At 34.6% G+C, this 16,058-nt stretch overlaps 2 protein-coding genes across 2 annotated transcripts; both read right to left on the bottom strand.

The window, feature by feature from the left end:
• Positions 1 to 10,706: 10,706 nt before the first annotated feature.
• On the bottom strand, positions 10,707 to 12,643 carry LOC134649221 (mitochondrial inner membrane protease ATP23 homolog). The gene is made up of 5 exons (XM_063503940.1): positions 12,389 to 12,643; positions 12,268 to 12,313; positions 12,114 to 12,195; positions 11,537 to 11,761; positions 10,707 to 10,905 (listed from the first exon to the last, which is right to left on the bottom strand). Exons 1-5 carry the CDS (start codon positions 12,618 to 12,620, stop codon positions 10,711 to 10,713), a joined length of 780 nt encoding a protein of 259 aa, XP_063360010.1. The 5' UTR covers positions 12,621 to 12,643; the 3' UTR covers positions 10,707 to 10,710.
• Positions 12,644 to 13,093: 450 nt separating this feature from the next.
• LOC134649080 (protein-lysine N-methyltransferase EEF2KMT) lies at positions 13,094 to 15,927 on the bottom strand. Its single transcript, XM_063503795.1, has 6 exons — positions 15,813 to 15,927; positions 15,400 to 15,720; positions 14,830 to 15,091; positions 14,447 to 14,662; positions 13,613 to 13,733; positions 13,094 to 13,097 (listed from the first exon to the last, which is right to left on the bottom strand). Exons 1-6 carry the CDS (start codon positions 15,897 to 15,899, stop codon positions 13,094 to 13,096), a joined length of 1,011 nt encoding a protein of 336 aa, XP_063359865.1. The 5' UTR covers positions 15,900 to 15,927.
• Positions 15,928 to 16,058: the final 131 nt, after the last annotated feature.

Below are 16,058 nucleotides of genomic sequence, written 5' to 3'. Positions count from 1 at the left end.
AGAGTCACAAAAAGTGGTTCTGGATCACGACCCTGAAATCACCCTGTATATATTTTTGAAAAATGACTTCATAGTTGATATAGTACACACATCTGTACACTCTTTTTTAAAGAACATATTTTTCCTAATTTATTTTCGTGTCGAGTAGTACATACCCATCAATAATAATTTATTAGGCACTATATATTTTACGTGCTACTTAAAAGACTCATAATTATAAACATATATATGACTCATAATTATAAATATATTGTAAGGCATATCTTCGTCTAAAAAATCGTTGCTTCAAGCATCACTGGGCCATTCCTTGCAGCCCGTACTCATTATTTCGATGATTTGAATTCTTTCTTGATCCTATAAGATAAGGTATCGTCACTTGTCACGTAATACTACCTCTCTTCAATATTTTATTAGGGCTTTGTACGTAATGAACTATTGATGTAACGGATAGTTGTTTGGCCCGATCCCGAATACTGGATGTACGGCCTGACGATCGGCCGAATATTCGGTCTGCGGCCGGCGGAAATACACCTACATTTCTGTTTTTCAGGTGCGCATTTGTGCAGTTTTCGACCTGTTTTGTAGTGAACTTTCGCGCGGACTCATTTCTAGGTTCGAAATAAGTGCGCGAGCAAGTGAGTGGAATGTTTAAATTGTTCTTCCATAAATGATTCCGTCAAGTTATGTTGGGTTATTCCCACTAGGTACCACCAAGTTCTTACCAGTGGTAACTACTGAGAATTTTTCCCCCACCTTTTACCACTGGTAACTACTGGGAAAAATATTTCTCCGTATATAGTTACCACCAACTCGGTTTGGTGAAACACTAATCAATTTATAATAATTGATTAAAACATAAATTTACTTAAAAATTGATGTTGATATTTGTATGGGAGAGTCAATTTTTTTTCGCCTTTGGTTCCATAGTAAAAGTTGTTCAGTATGACTTACATCCCCGTAAATTAATGCAGGTGACTATAAAAAAAACAACCTGTATTTTATACTGTACTTTTATTAGTATTTAACTCTAACAAAATTTTGGTGGTAACTACTGGGAAAAAAATTCCCAGTACATAGTTACCACTGTAAGAATTTGGTGGTAACTAGCGGGTATAACCCGTTATGTTCTAATGTATGGGGAAGAAAAACAATTACAGCCAGCGTTAAATGAACGTAGTATGATAGCATTGGGTATGGTGCTTTACGCACACTAGCGTCCCCTCCCCTACCCCTGACACAACCCCCCTTTTTAGCATGAAATATGTCCCGGTTGATGGTTTTTTTTTTAATTTTTTGAGGGAAGTATTAGAGTCTGGAAAAAAGTGTCAAGGTAAGAAATAATCCTTAATCAAATTTGTACAAAAAAAGTTACATGCAACTGTTTGGTAAGACTTACCATATTCATGTATTAACTTGTTGAAGTTGAATATATGTAACATAATAATACGTGATAGTACTGCAATGACAGGCGGTCTAGCATGAGTTGTGTTCTCGTGCGCGATTTTAAGTATGGACTCGCACGCGAGAACGCAACTCATGCTAGACGGTCAGAAATCGTATGGAGAAAACCAGCTTGTTGAACGGTAAAATTTTATCGAAGTTCATCTAGCTATAACATGAATATGGTGCACCATATCAACAAAATGAATAAAATACCTTTTTTGTTGAGAATTTAATAAGGGTTATTTCTTTTCAGGCGTTTTATTTGGAGGAAAAGTAGTGCCAGATGATGAAAGTACACAATCCTTTGTGCGCCTGTCGAAGAGCACGAGCAATTTGCATCTAACTCACAATTGCTTTACGCATAGTGTCGTATGTCTTCTACTTTTTGTACTCTGTCACAGAATAAATAATAGTACTACACTGTTCAATTACGCCTAGGTAAGTGTTAGGAAAAAGTAGAAGACTCAAGACACTATGCGTAAAGCAATTGTGAGTCAGGTGCAATTTGGCCTGGCACTTGGCACCTGGCACTACTTTTCCCCCGAATAAAACGCCTTGCTTTGTTATATTTGAATTAAATACATAATTAGCTATTATACCTATCACACCAAACACAGAGCTCTATAAATTGCACACCTTCAATTGATTTTACAACCCCTTTGTTTCCCATCCACTCCCGCACCCACCGCTGAAAAGCTGCCAGGCGCCCGGATTAATTAATAATGATGGTATGGCACACTAACTATAGGGATTTCGTTGCTCTATAAATTGCATACCTTTTTCCGTGGCTAGCTCTCCGGCTATAGTACGTGCGAAAATGCTTTGATTGTTTGATTTCAAGTAGTTTACAAATTAGTGTTAAGTTAATCTAAGTTAGATAAGTGTTTAACTCGCAATGTTGCTATAAAACTAATAAAATTCTGCGTGGTATGTGTGTTTATGCATGTAGATATGCATGTAGACGTGTGCTCTATCATTTTAGTGCAAGAACTTCAATAAATTTATTTCTTTGTAATTTTGTTTTTTATTAAATAACCTCCAAACTGTAAATTGCTTGTTGTTTGTATATTATGATAAAATTAACTGATAACTGATAAAATTAGTTCGTTTTACATGTTATTAGGCGATATTTCCTAAAGAATTCTATACAAATTTTGTACATTCACATGCTATCGATAATTCTCAGGATTTTGCTATTGGCAAGTTGGTATTTGTTTTCTTATGTATTTTAATAAATGCAGTCTGCAGACAGGCTGCATTAATTAATTACATAAAAAAAAACTAACTAATTAATAACTAAATCCGGAGAATTACCGTAAATGTACAGAATTTGTATTGAATTTTACAGAAAAATATCCCCTAATAACATGAAATATTACCTAATTTTACAGGTAATAATACACAAACAACAAGTAATTTTACCTTGCCCATATTTAAAATCACAGTTTTCTTATGTAAAAATACATAAATTGTATCATTAATATTACCGAATAAAATGGAAAAATACTCAAAAATCATTAAAAATACATAAAGTTTGTGGTTAATTCACATACGCAAACTGTAATAAAACACATAATAATTCTGTAATATTACTGAATAAAAAGTAAATATACTTAAAAAAACATTAACAATACATAAAGTTTGTGTAATTTTACAGACGAAATCTGTAACAAAATACATAATAATTTGGTAATATTCCCGAATAAAAAGGAAAAATACTTAAAAAAATCATTAATAATACATGTACTTTGTGTAAATTCACATACGAAATCTGTAATAAAACACATATTAATTCTGTGATATTACCAAATACAATGTAAATATACATAAAATATCATTAATAATACAAAAACCTAATGTATTTTTACATACGAAATCTGTATCAAAACACATAATAATTGTGTAATGTTACCGAATAAAAAGTAAAAATACTCAAAAAACATTAATAATACATGAAGTTGGTGTAATTTTACAGACGAAATCTGTAACAAAATACATAATAATTCGGTAATATTACTGAATAAAAAGTAAATATACTTAAAAAAACATTAACAATACATAAAGTTTGTGTAATTTTACAGACGAAATCTGTAACAAAATACATAATAATTCGGTAATATTCCCGAATAAAAAGGAAAAATACTTAAAAAAATCATTAATAATACATGTACTTTGTGTAAATTCACATACGAAATCTGTAATAAAACACATATTAATTCTGTGATATTACCAAATACAATGTAAATATACATAAAATATCATTAATAATACAAAAACCTAATGTATTTTTACATACGAAATCTGTATCAAAACACATAATAATTGTGTAATGTTACCGAATAAAAAGTAAAAATACTCAAAAAAACATTAATAATACATGAAGTTGGTGTAATTTTACAGACGAAATCTGTAACAAAATACATAATAATTCGGTAATATTACTGAATAAAATGTAATCATACATAAAAATCATTACTAATACACAAACTTTATGTATTTATACATACGAAATTTGTAACAAAACACATAATTACTCTGTAATATTACCGAAAAAAATGTAAAAGTACGTAAGTGAAATTTTACGTATATGTAAAATTACATACATGAAATTTTACAGATTATGTAAAATTACATAAGTGAGATTTTTACATATCTGACAGCATGATTATGTAAAATTACATAAATATAATTTTACATAACCGTCAATTTGTTTGATTATGTAAAATTACATAAATGTAAAATTACATAATAATGAAATCAGGTCGATATGTAAAATTACCTACGCCTTGTAAAATTACATAATTATGTAAAAATACAGAAAAGTTAGGGCAACGAAAGTTGCCCTAAAATTATGTAAAATTCCCTGAATATTTTTAACAGTGTAGCCTTTCACTCCATTTTATTCTTGATAGACCGCTTATTTTGCTACATCTCACACAATCCGCCATGAGACGAGAGTGGATCTCAATGCCCGAGAGGCGGGTCAACTATATTATATCGGACGTGCATGCGGTTGATCCCAGGCCATAAATTATTATTTTCTTGCGATTCCAGAGGTTGAGTTGCACTCCCGTGACAGGCACCCCACAGGGCAGAGTGTTCTCGCCGACCCTCAGTGTGGAGGACGAGGGGCTCAAGCAGCAGCTCGACCATCAGACCATTTCGAGGGTAAATATTAAACGACCCATGTAACACGCCTTTAGAATTTGTATGTTTAATACTGCGTAGATTGCATTTCGTAGAATATTTTACGAATAACGTTCATTGGGTAGGCATAACTGTACCACTAACGTTTGCTCTGTGTGTTTAGGATGTCGCATAAAATATGTTTTAAAAGTGACAAATTTTTAGTCATCCCTCTCGGGGAAAAGGAATTGGAGAAAAAATAAGGTCGGAACTGAGTCAAGATCGAGTAGTAAGGTAAAGATAAATTAAAGGCACTGCACTGTGTGGCTACAGCACATCGCAGGTCGTAAGTAGACGGTCACGTCTAGGTGAAGAATATCAATTGTAGAGAGACAGTCAAAATCACGCGCAAGATTAGGCTAACAATTCCTGAAATTTCTACGTCTTCCTTCCTTTACTGTCGCTATTGACACCGTGTAAGTATTGTACTAGACGCTAAAGTAATTTCTGATACGCTTACGTAGCAAATAATCGAAGTATATATCTAAGTAGTGCACAGCTTGCGGCGCATGTTAGGCCTTGATGTGTAACGGTATGTAGGCTCGAGGAGGGAGGGGCGCTCGGCTGAATGTTGTACATTGCGTGGCTGTTGTGTGTACTGTAGTGTTTTGGCCGGTAGGACTCGCCGCCGATGATGGAGACGATGGGCGGGCGCGCCGCGCAGGGTGCGCTGGCGCGGGTGGGCGCGTGCATCGACAAGGGCATCATGTTCTGCGGCGCGCAGCACGGAACGCTCGACCGGTTCGCGCTCATTCTCTTCCCCTGCTGCTTCGTGCTCTTCACTATCATATACTGGACCACGTACCTAAGTGAAGTGCACCGGTACAAGTGAAAGTGTCAAACGATTTACGTTCACATTGAATGTGAAAAGTGCCTGTGCGAGACGTTGTGTGTTAATTGTAAATATTGTTAGACAAATGCTAGTCGATTATACAACGTTAGTTATACTACTTGCGATCTACGTAAGTTAGGTTAATTTTACAACGAAATAAAAATAATTAGAATATCTTCAAGTGTTCCGTAATAGTATAAAATACTTAGGTTAATTTGATATAGTTATATCTCGCTATTTCTTACGTACTTAATGTACCTATGCTTGACGACGCTGTAGGACAATATTTAAATGTATATGGTTACGATATTGAGAACAAAGATGACTCCTACATTTATAAATGTACATATCCTATTTAGGTATCGTCACAGACTTTGAGGTGATGCTGCGCTTGACAATAGGGATACAAATCGATGTTTAATTTTAACCTCTATTTTTTAGGACTACGTTCGCTTTTTGAAGTGCCAAGTGATGTCATCGTTCAAGATCCGTGTCACATTGTCTACCAAAGTCTGTAGCAATGTATGGTGTAGATGTAGGTACCTACATACAAATTGCAACAATTATTTACAACCGTCCAGAACCAAGTCTTGTGCCTTTGTAACAAATATATCAATGCTACACACCTACAAACCCATATCAATCGATATTATATCCCTAAGATCATACAATCATATGAATATGAAGTTTGAAACAGCCTGTACCCACGTCAATTTGGCTTCGATAAATACAGTAACACTTTCAGTTGGAGCTTATATTCACAAACTTTTTATATAAAAATACCTCTGATCTCTATTACCTACTTAATAATGATGTTTCCTATAAAAACGAAGTATCAATCAATCTACTGATGTAAAAAATAATGAATGACCTACTTAAGTGTTAAACGCTCGCCTGTTCCAAATTGTCTAACACACAACTTGACAAAACTTTGCAATGTGGATACTTAATCTCAATAAAATGTCTCTTAATTTAACTAGATATGGACTTAAATTGTACATGACAACAGTTTTTATTTCACAGCTAGTCCTCACTTAGGTATTTGCAGAAACTGGCAATACCTAAACAACCGGTAATAAGTACATGGGTAAGTATGAATTAAGATCACATTCACTCAAGGAATTGAAATTAAATGTTTCAGTCGAATCTGGTTAGAATGTACCTAAGACCAGGCGTGTCTCACTCCGCGATTTCGTCGCTTTGCTACAGGTAACTAAAAGTACATCCGTTCCGGCCCCAATTTTGGGGAAAGCCATAAGCCGCGCGTGGCGCTGTCGCCACCTAGCGGCCATACCTGTGCTGATCGTAACAGACGCGTTTTGTGAGAGAGTGAGTCTTCTGCACTTAGTACTATTATTTATTCTGTGCTAAGACCTAAGTGTCAACAATCCACTCTATATTACTTTTAGCCATTATATCCACTTCAAGTACATTACGTTTGAGCGCTATTTACTGAGTTAGACAACCTAAAATACTGTAAGGGACCATTAAACTTGCTCGTACATAAATATTTACATATATATACTCGTAAATTTGCTCAGATGTTTGGCGTAGTGGTGAAATTATTGTAATACCTAGTATCTTACACTGTTGTCAATCATAAAATAGCTTAATGGCGCTGAAACATTTTTCATCTTTCCTTTTCTACGAGTCGTGACTTTAGTTTTCAAAATGACGTTCACGTGAGAGCATGCAATGTGGTACTAGTCTAGGCTAAGAAATCTCTTTACGAGCTCCTTAAAAATAAACCGAAGATAATAACACCGATAAAACAATGATACCTAAACACCGATATCCCTTATTGTTACTAAGCTAAGATACAGAGTAAATTATGCATAATTAAGCCTTCATGTGTTGCTTAAAACGACACTACGTCCCTAGGTTGTAATTCAGACGCTATTCAGTCTTATTGTAAGTGAACGTTTGAATTGGCGTAGCTACTGTAAGGTCGGGCGGTAGAGTCAGGGCGACGTGTTGGTAGGTACACTATTTGGGTAACACGCCGCCCCATAGACTAGGAATGAGCCGCCCTGGACCTTACGCATAAAACCTACACGAGCATATTGATAATGACTATAATGAGACGATAATTATTATAATACCCGAGGTAATCACTGAACCAGTCCATAAAAATTTAAATATTTATTATCAAGGAGGTAGACCAGGTATGTCTGCGAGAGATACTACAAATTTTTATATCTAGGAAAAATTCACCGCTTGCGACTTACCTACCTAAGCCTACCATGTTCATTTCAAAAACCTCTGAATAGAACCTGAATAACAGTCAAAACGGGATCAAACTCCGATTCTAAATATCCATTGTATTATCAATAATAGGTACCAGATTAAAATAATTACGTAAAAATGTGGTAAGAGATATTTTTTATTAGAATTTCGCTGAATTCAGCGAATTTGATTGTAAATATTATAATAATGTAGTAAGACTGCTCAGTAAGAATTTATACTGTGTAGATTATGTAAATTAGTTTGTTTTAAATCTTATTGATTAGATTTAAATAACATTTAAGTAAAATTAAGTTTTCCAATCTAGTCAAACATTCAGTATTTAATTTTGTAGTAAGCAGCTAATATTATTTTACAAAGTGTTTCAATACGTGACCAAACCTGTGGATATAGCTAGAAGATGAGTATGCTAAAAGCTCCGTAACAGCCGATTTACATTTAATTGGATGTACGAAACGATATCAATATAGATACCATCCAACAAACATTACGTAAGCGACTGGTCTCCGGTAAACTACTATGGGTTCCAATATCCATAATAATGGATCGTGCTATAAAACAGATATATAAGGAGCCCTTTTCGAATTGAATGCGGCCGAGATACACTGCGAATCGTGTCATGTTCGCATTTAGTATAATATCAGTATCAATAATGGTAACAACATATAAAGTTGAGGTTTTTAAACTTCTAATTGGACTGAAGCACCAATACCTGACGCCAGAGTAGGGTAAGGATCCGTGAATTCATCCCATCAAGTGATCGGAATACCTGCAGCCATGTGCGGTTGCACCAAACTGTTCGTATCGTTAAAGAGTTCGCTAAATTATTATGTATGGAAAGTTTCATAGTAAAGCGCCGAGGCGCGTCGGCTGACGTTGATCAGTCTGAGGTGTGGTTGGTGTGGTGGTTGGTGCAACTGGCCCTGTCAGATCATGAAATGGCGGCGTTTCATGATATGCCGAGAATATCTCGATATGCCCGATTTTACGATCTGCCGCCGACATATACAACAATATATAACAACTGTAATCTGAACCTATTCACGCAAATAAATAATTTATGATTTAATATTTCTGAATTCTGTATATTACCTACTCCTGTAATTGCAAGAGGCTAGAGCCTGGATTTGTAGTTAGGTACATTTTTACACATCTCAAGCCGACTGTGCTATACTCATACTCAAGCAAGTATCAAGACCGTTTACTTGCTAGCACCAACGCGCGTTATATAACTTAGCACAAATTAATGTAGGTATAGTATAAACCACAGACGCCCTGATGGTATAGATATATATGTATCTACCTTCTTATAAATTAGTTGGTACATTAGGCACCTTCTATCAGAAGAAATATAGGCCCTAAAGTCAAGTTTTTTTAATGAAGTCAAATGTACAGTTATTTTAAACATGTTTGAGAAAAGTCTTCTATAGATTCTCAAATCAGTTCTAGAGAAAAATCAAAAACATAATAACCATTTTGAAGATATTTTGGTTTTGCATACAATCCACTTAGTTATTAACATATACCTACTTTCTTTGCTCTCATTCGAATACCTAGTCTTTTAAATTGATGACGAAGTCTTCATTATTTGACCCGATTGTTTTGCGTCACACTTCAGTAAAAGCATCGGAGCCTTAACAAGCAGTCGGGTAAAAACGATTCGAATTCTTCAAAATTTAGATTTATAAGACATGAGAGAGAGAAAGAATAAGCAAACAAAAATAATTGGCTTTTAAAGTGCATCCACACCGCAGTTAATTTTGTGTGGTGCACCACAAAAGTTAACTGCAATACCTATTGTGGATGCACCTTTATGGCTCCTCTACACGATGGGCCAAGCCGGCCACTCTAAGGGACGCATTTATGCGTTAGAGGGAGCAAGTGATATTGCTATCTCATTCTACCGCATGGCTGCGTCCCTTGGAGTGGCCGGCGTTGGCCCATCGTGTAGAGGAGCCATTACAAGCGTTACTTTGCTGCTAAAGCAAAATCTATAAATTGCTGCACTCGTCGCACGCTGAAAAGTTATTTTATTCACGCGACTACTCTAATGCCAAGATTTTTTTTAAACTGTATTTCCTCATTTATACATAAAATGTGTCTTATTTTTTATATTATGTCTCACAAGTCTCACAACTGATGTGGAAAGTTTTGTGTGCCACACGAGACAAAAGTTATTTGCACTCGTAATTACACTTTCGCTATGCCAAACTATACTAAAGATTCTAACTAGATTCTAGTTAGAATAACTTGCAGCAAAGTCCAACTTTGCTCTCTTGTTACACACACATTTTTTTCTACTCTTGACACATGTAGGTAGGTAGTATACGTTTATAAGTGAGATAATATATTATACAAAAGCCAGGACTGCTGCGATAAAATATATCAAGTCTTGATAAAATAAATATGTGACGTTTGCCAATAAGTATTATTATTGCATATTCATGCCTTAAATATACACGAAGGAACCATTGCTAAATCTATAAACCTAGGTATAAATATGCTAATTTAAGCCAAACTATTAAAATATTTTAGGGTATTTTAGACACAGCTTCTATAATTCTTCAACTATAATTACCTATAGCTAAATTTATGAGCTACCTTGTGCCTTTTCTATAACACTATGCTTGTACCTCGAGAATGTAAAATGAAATGGGAACGGGCTGTATAAAATAGTACTTTGAATTCTTAAGCAATAATAATGTAAAAGTTAATTAATAATGTTGATTCTGTAAATAATGAAATAAAAGACATTATTTTAAAATTCAACGCCAATTTTATTTCCGCCTACATGTCAACAATCTTAATAAATTCTACTCTTCACCTACTGAGCCATTTTATTTTTTTATTTTTATGTTATTTTTACGCAGTATCCGACCGTAAGGCTTGACACAAGCGAGCCTCACAATCGGTTATCAGTAGAAGTAATATAAAAACATCCGGGAAAAAGTGACTTTAAATAAAATGGCTCTAAGATAAACTGCTATAGTCTACATATATCAATATCAATCATACCCATAGTAAGAGGCATCTCTAAGCACTCGGATCATATCATCAGAGTTTCTGCGTATCCGTCTGCCTATGGGTTCCAGGTCTGCATAACATTTGGGAAATACCTTTTCGATGATATCCACAGCCTCAGCTTTGCCGATTTGACGCACTGCCAACACTGAGTACAGAGCTTTCGTTTTTACGCAATCCTGAAATGTTACATAAATATCTGTTGAATGTTAAGTCACATTCGGAATATAAAATTGAAAATTTATACTTGTGTGCTTGAGACTGATTAAGAGTGAAAATAAAAACAATAATATTAGATGTTGTTGGCAATATAATTTTTTAATGGTAAGTTTGCATTACAAATTATATTAAGGGTACAGAATGGGTTATCTTATATGATTAAATCTAAATAAACTGGTTTTTCAATTTTATGTGAGTAAAGTGAGGTAGGGTAGAGCTACATCATCATCAATTTAAGCGTCCCTTACAACAAAGTATACTTCCAGCTACAGAGTTTCACCTCTATAATATATACAAGGTATCATGTGGCAGATTTCTGATTTCAAATTCAAATAATTTTCGAATGCTAAGTGCTATGAAGACGCGGGGGGTTGTCTAACTGTAAGTTTCGTAAGTGTTGCGGATGGATTCATTGAGGAGTGCGTACACAGCGAGGGTCGACATTTAGATACCCATTAATGTGATTTTCAAAAAATTAATTCCGTTTCTAAGTGTGTTTTTTTCATAAAAATAATAATAATTATTATTTTTGGATCAAATTTTGGAATCAGAAACAGCCCCTGCACACCCTGTATGTGAAGTTGTACCAACCTGGTGCGCCTTCTTAATCTTAGTCCACGAAGCATCGCCCTGAGACCAAGCGCTAGTGAAAGAGCAATGTGTCAGGTTTGCCGCTCGGATCTCTGAACAAGCCAGATGTTCCATATTCTTGAAGTCCAGCTCATTCCGGCAGTAGTCAAACATGTGGATCATCTCGTGGACCAGGACTCCTTGAACCATGCCCTTTCGTGTGCTTACGTTCTGGCATACTACAATCTGTAAACCAACTGGCTGTAAATAACTATTTAAAAAAAAATCTTATTCAGAATAAAGATACAGGAAGACGAAATAAACTAGTTGAAATTTGATGATTACATCCTCAAACTGACCATAAAAAACAAAATGGAATTTGAAGAAACCGAATGATGCAATACTGTAGTAATCATAAGTACCAATACACCAGACTTCGACTGTATATTAGGAAAAAGATATAATTATAGTATTTGTGTTAAATTATACCAATTTAATATCAATTATTTGATAGAGGAGAAATATTAAGTTCATATTATTATCTTCATTCTTATACACTACAGTACCAAACTAAAAAATTCAAGTAAGATGTTATTACCTGATTAAGCTCGGGATCATAGCCTCCGCTGACAGAGTAATCACACACTTCACATGAAAAATGTCTCCGAATATCTATAGGGCTGGAATAATAATAATTATTATTTATAACAACATTTCTTTATGTACAGTAAACAAACATTCTCTTAACTTACCATCCAGAGCTTTTTAGCGCTCTCATCATAAGCTTCACAATAGGACCTGGAGTAAAATAAAATTATCGTTTATTTATGAATTATTTACAGAGCTAACCAAGCTAGGAATATTGAAACTCACTGGTTTTAACACACTCAACAACATTTTGTTCACATTTTAGTTTCTCCGCATTTTCTTTTCCCTCTTTTCCAATAAGTATATTTCCTATTTTAGGGGAAAAAGTCCCTCGTCTCTCAGGATACAAATCATAACCCCAAGCTTCTTCCTTCTTGGGCCCAGCCTGTGTAGGAGTTTTACTAGCATCAGGACTGGATTTACTTTCAGGTTCTGGTGCCGCAGCGTTACTAAACATTTTGATACATAAATACCACTAACAATAAATTTCATAAATGAACTATGAGCACGTCTAAAACCTAAGTCCGGTCTGGGGCTGAGGGTAGTGAGGGCTCAAACAAGTGCCGAAGTTACCATATGATTTTGACAGTGACAATGACAGTAATATGCGGGATCGATAAACACAAGAATTTAAAAGTCGGATAAAATTACTATTGTAATTTACACATTAAACACTTGTAAATTAGCATATTTTGCTTGTTATTTAAAAAAATAACACAAATCGTTTTTAATAAGATCCATAATAATTATGTAGGTGAGTATATTTATTACGATGGGTTAAAAATAAGCTTGAATAGATTGGTAGGGTTGTGGCGCAAGCAAGAAAGTCAAGAAACCGATTTACAATCGATATATATAAATCGACAAACTGAAAAGTATATCATCGAACAAAATTAAAATAATAGCAGTTTATCCTTCATTGTATTATTATTAACTAGAAGGGATTGATTTTTTTATTCAGATAAATCGCCTGATAAGCGATTACCGTCCCTCATGGACATAAGACTAAAGGGAGGATAATATTGGTAAGTAGGTATCCTGGGGGGGGAAAAACGGAGGAAGTTCTTCCATGTTAAATTAGGGTTGCCAGATCAAAAGGCGCTATTATCGGGAAAAAAATAAAAAAAAATCGGGATTTTGAGACTTAAGTCGGGAAAATCAAAAAACACTCAGATTAAAGTAATTGCATTAAAAACAACGATATTTTACATTATTGGCACTACGTCAGCGCTCTGCCCATAGACGTTTTTATAACGCTGACACGCTCGACATGGGTCGCTCGCTCGCTCGACGACAGTTCGGAACTTGAAATTATTGTTTTATAACTCGCAGCTGTTTTTCGGGACAATTTCCACTTTGTCGGAAATCGGGAACACATGCTAAAAATCGGGAGAATCCCGCCGAATCCCGACCATCTGGCAACCCTAGTTAAAATCAAAAGCAAAATGATATAGTGCAATGATTTTATTTCTTATTATTTTTAATAAACACCTCTGTTTACTGTTGTAGTTCCAATCAATTAATTTGCTGCACTCCAGTGAAATTGTACAAAACGTTAACTCATTATTCTCTGAAATAAAAACAATAAAATCAACAATAAACATACAGAAGTGCAAAATTTCTTCAAGGTTCGTATTTAGGCTACGATTAATTTTTATGAAAATATGTAGAGTATAGGGCAATTCGCCACTAACTGGCCACCCTAAACTAAAAATGAATTCTATTCACCTATATAAACAGAATTCATTTTAGTATAAGGTGGCTAGTTAACGGAGGCTGACCAGTTATGGAACTCCAGCACAAGCTTTATTTGGCACATCTTTAACAGGTAGTTCAGAAGGTAGGATCAAGGCCTATTCACAATAATGTCAGATTTACAGAATTACACATCAAAGTAACTTAAAAAAAAACATATGATCTAAACTAACTAAAGAAACAAGAAAACTTAAAAAATCAAACACAAATTACACTTAGACTAAATTTAGCCGATAAAATCGCTCCGCGACCCCCCCGATGCAAAAGTGCCCATCACGCTCGCTGCGTTGCCACGTTGAACCGCGATGGATAACCTTTGCATCAGGAAGAACCCAGAGCGAGGATCCAAACCCCTCTCCCGCATATGTTATGGAAACCTTATACTAAAATCAATACTGTTTATAGGTGAATCGAAATCATGTTTAATTTAGGGTCGCCAGTTATTGGCAGGTAGCCAGTTACTGGCAAATTACCCTAAATAAATGTCATTTTGTAAAATATACTTTCAAACAAAAGTTTTAACCTTACCCAATGTTCTTAGAAACTCATTAAAAGTGTCCTCATTGCGTATAACGCTAGCGATGTATACTTCTAATTCAACATTCTTGTCAAACAACTTTCGTAATACATTACAAAGTGGTTGTAGAATTGAAGGATCATATACTATGTCTGCTCCAATTACAATATCTGGCACCAAGTGACTAGGTATTTCATTGTCATCATTCCAATCCAACATCATGACATCTGCAAAGTAATTATATAAAAAACTTGAATTAATTCAAAATTAACAACACTCACTACTAGACACTCAACACTCAATACTAGAATTATCATCTCTTGTTATTTTTGAGTTTGACAGTTGTAATATGTTATTTATATGATGCTAATAAAGTATGTATATGATTTATTACCTATATTTGACTGACAATTCCTCTGTGAATCAGACAACTCGTTTTTATTTGTATCATTGGAACCAGGAAAATTAATAAGAATATTTTCCCTTATTGCCTTAAACACATCATCATGACAATCAGTTAAAACTATAGACTTAATTCCACAATGTTTTGCTATGGTGATCCCAGTAAAACCCACTCCAGAACCAAGTTCTAATACTTTTTTATTTAAAAATATATCTTCATTGCATAGCGCCCAATCTGCTAGCATCAGAGCAGCCTGAAAACATAGTCAACATTTAGATGTGTAGGTCGTTATCAATTTCAGCAATATTGTTTGTATATTAGAAGGAAATTAATGACTAAGCTATAGCTGGTCAAGCAAATCTTGTCAGTAAAAAAAGGCACAAAAATCAAATTTTCTATGGGACGATATTCCTTCGCGCCTACATTTTTCAAATTTGCCGCCTTTATCTACTGACAAGATCTGCTTGACCAGCTATAACATGCTATGTGAATCATGCAAAATATCACCCCAATAAAATAATAAAGTTATGGTGACAAAAGTTTATAAGCTTGATAATATACCTCCCAAGTTCGCATCCCAGTGGTCCCATTCACAACCATGTTATTAGTTTCCTTTATTGTAATAATATTTCCCAGGCTATGGCCAATAACATAGTGACGGTAGCAAAACATGTCTGAGCTTTCACTTTTCATCGATAAGCATAAGAATTCGTAAACATCGTCGTGAACTTCTTGATAGGGTTCAATAAAACTGATCAGTTTCTTGAAAAAGAGTTTTGAGAACTCGTTTTTAACTGGGTAGCGTTTTAATAATTCACTGTGAACTGTTGAATCAAGAAACGCTCTTTGGTTTGTCCATGTCATGAGTTCTGCATCTTCAGGCTATAAGACAATAATATGACTCATTAGATCAATTCGGAAATTTATGTAATACTTTGAAAAACATTTTCCCTTAAGGTATATCATTTACTCACCTGTAGAGAAAATATTAATGATCCTTTGAAATAATTCCTTATAAGGGAATTTAAAATATTATTAGCCTTCAGGTTAGGCGTAGTCATAATTTTGTAAATAATTATTTACCTAATACAAAGTGTCTTGTTTCCAGTTTCCAGGTATTGAGGTTATGAACCATTTTAAAAACAAATAAATGTCAATGGCACGTCACGTCGCTTTACAAAGTCAAGTTGTAGCTGTCACTTTACAATCGACTCGATTTA

This window comes from Cydia amplana, chromosome 6 (assembly GCF_948474715.1).
Source record: "Cydia amplana chromosome 6, ilCydAmpl1.1, whole genome shotgun sequence".
Taxonomy (NCBI): Eukaryota; Metazoa; Arthropoda; class Insecta; order Lepidoptera; family Tortricidae; genus Cydia; species Cydia amplana.
The sequence above is the reverse complement of the archived record's forward strand: the minus strand, read 5'-3'. Positions and strand labels throughout refer to the sequence as shown.

Bases quoted from the DNA above. Each gene is read 5' to 3' on its own strand.
- LOC134649221 (XM_063503940.1), bottom strand. From the start codon at position 12,620: ATGTTTAGTAACGCTGCGGCACCAGAACCTGAAAGTAAATCCAGTCCT. The intron at 12,314-12,388 runs GTGAGTTTCAAT...ATTTTACTCCAG, and splicing joins TGTTGAGTGTGTTAAAACCA to GTCCTATTGTGAAGCTTATG. The intron at 12,196-12,267 runs GTAAGTTAAGAG...TTATTATTCCAG, and splicing joins GCGCTAAAAAGCTCTGGATG to CCCTATAGATATTCGGAGAC.
- LOC134649080 (XM_063503795.1), bottom strand. From the start codon at position 15,899: ATGACTACGCCTAACCTGAAGGCTAATAATATTTTAAATTCCCTTATA. The intron at 15,092-15,399 runs GTATATTATCAA...CTATGTTTTCAG, and splicing joins CTGGGATGCGAACTTGGGAG to GCTGCTCTGATGCTAGCAGA. The intron at 14,663-14,829 runs GTAATAAATCAT...ATTACTTTGCAG, and splicing joins GAATTGTCAGTCAAATATAG to ATGTCATGATGTTGGATTGG.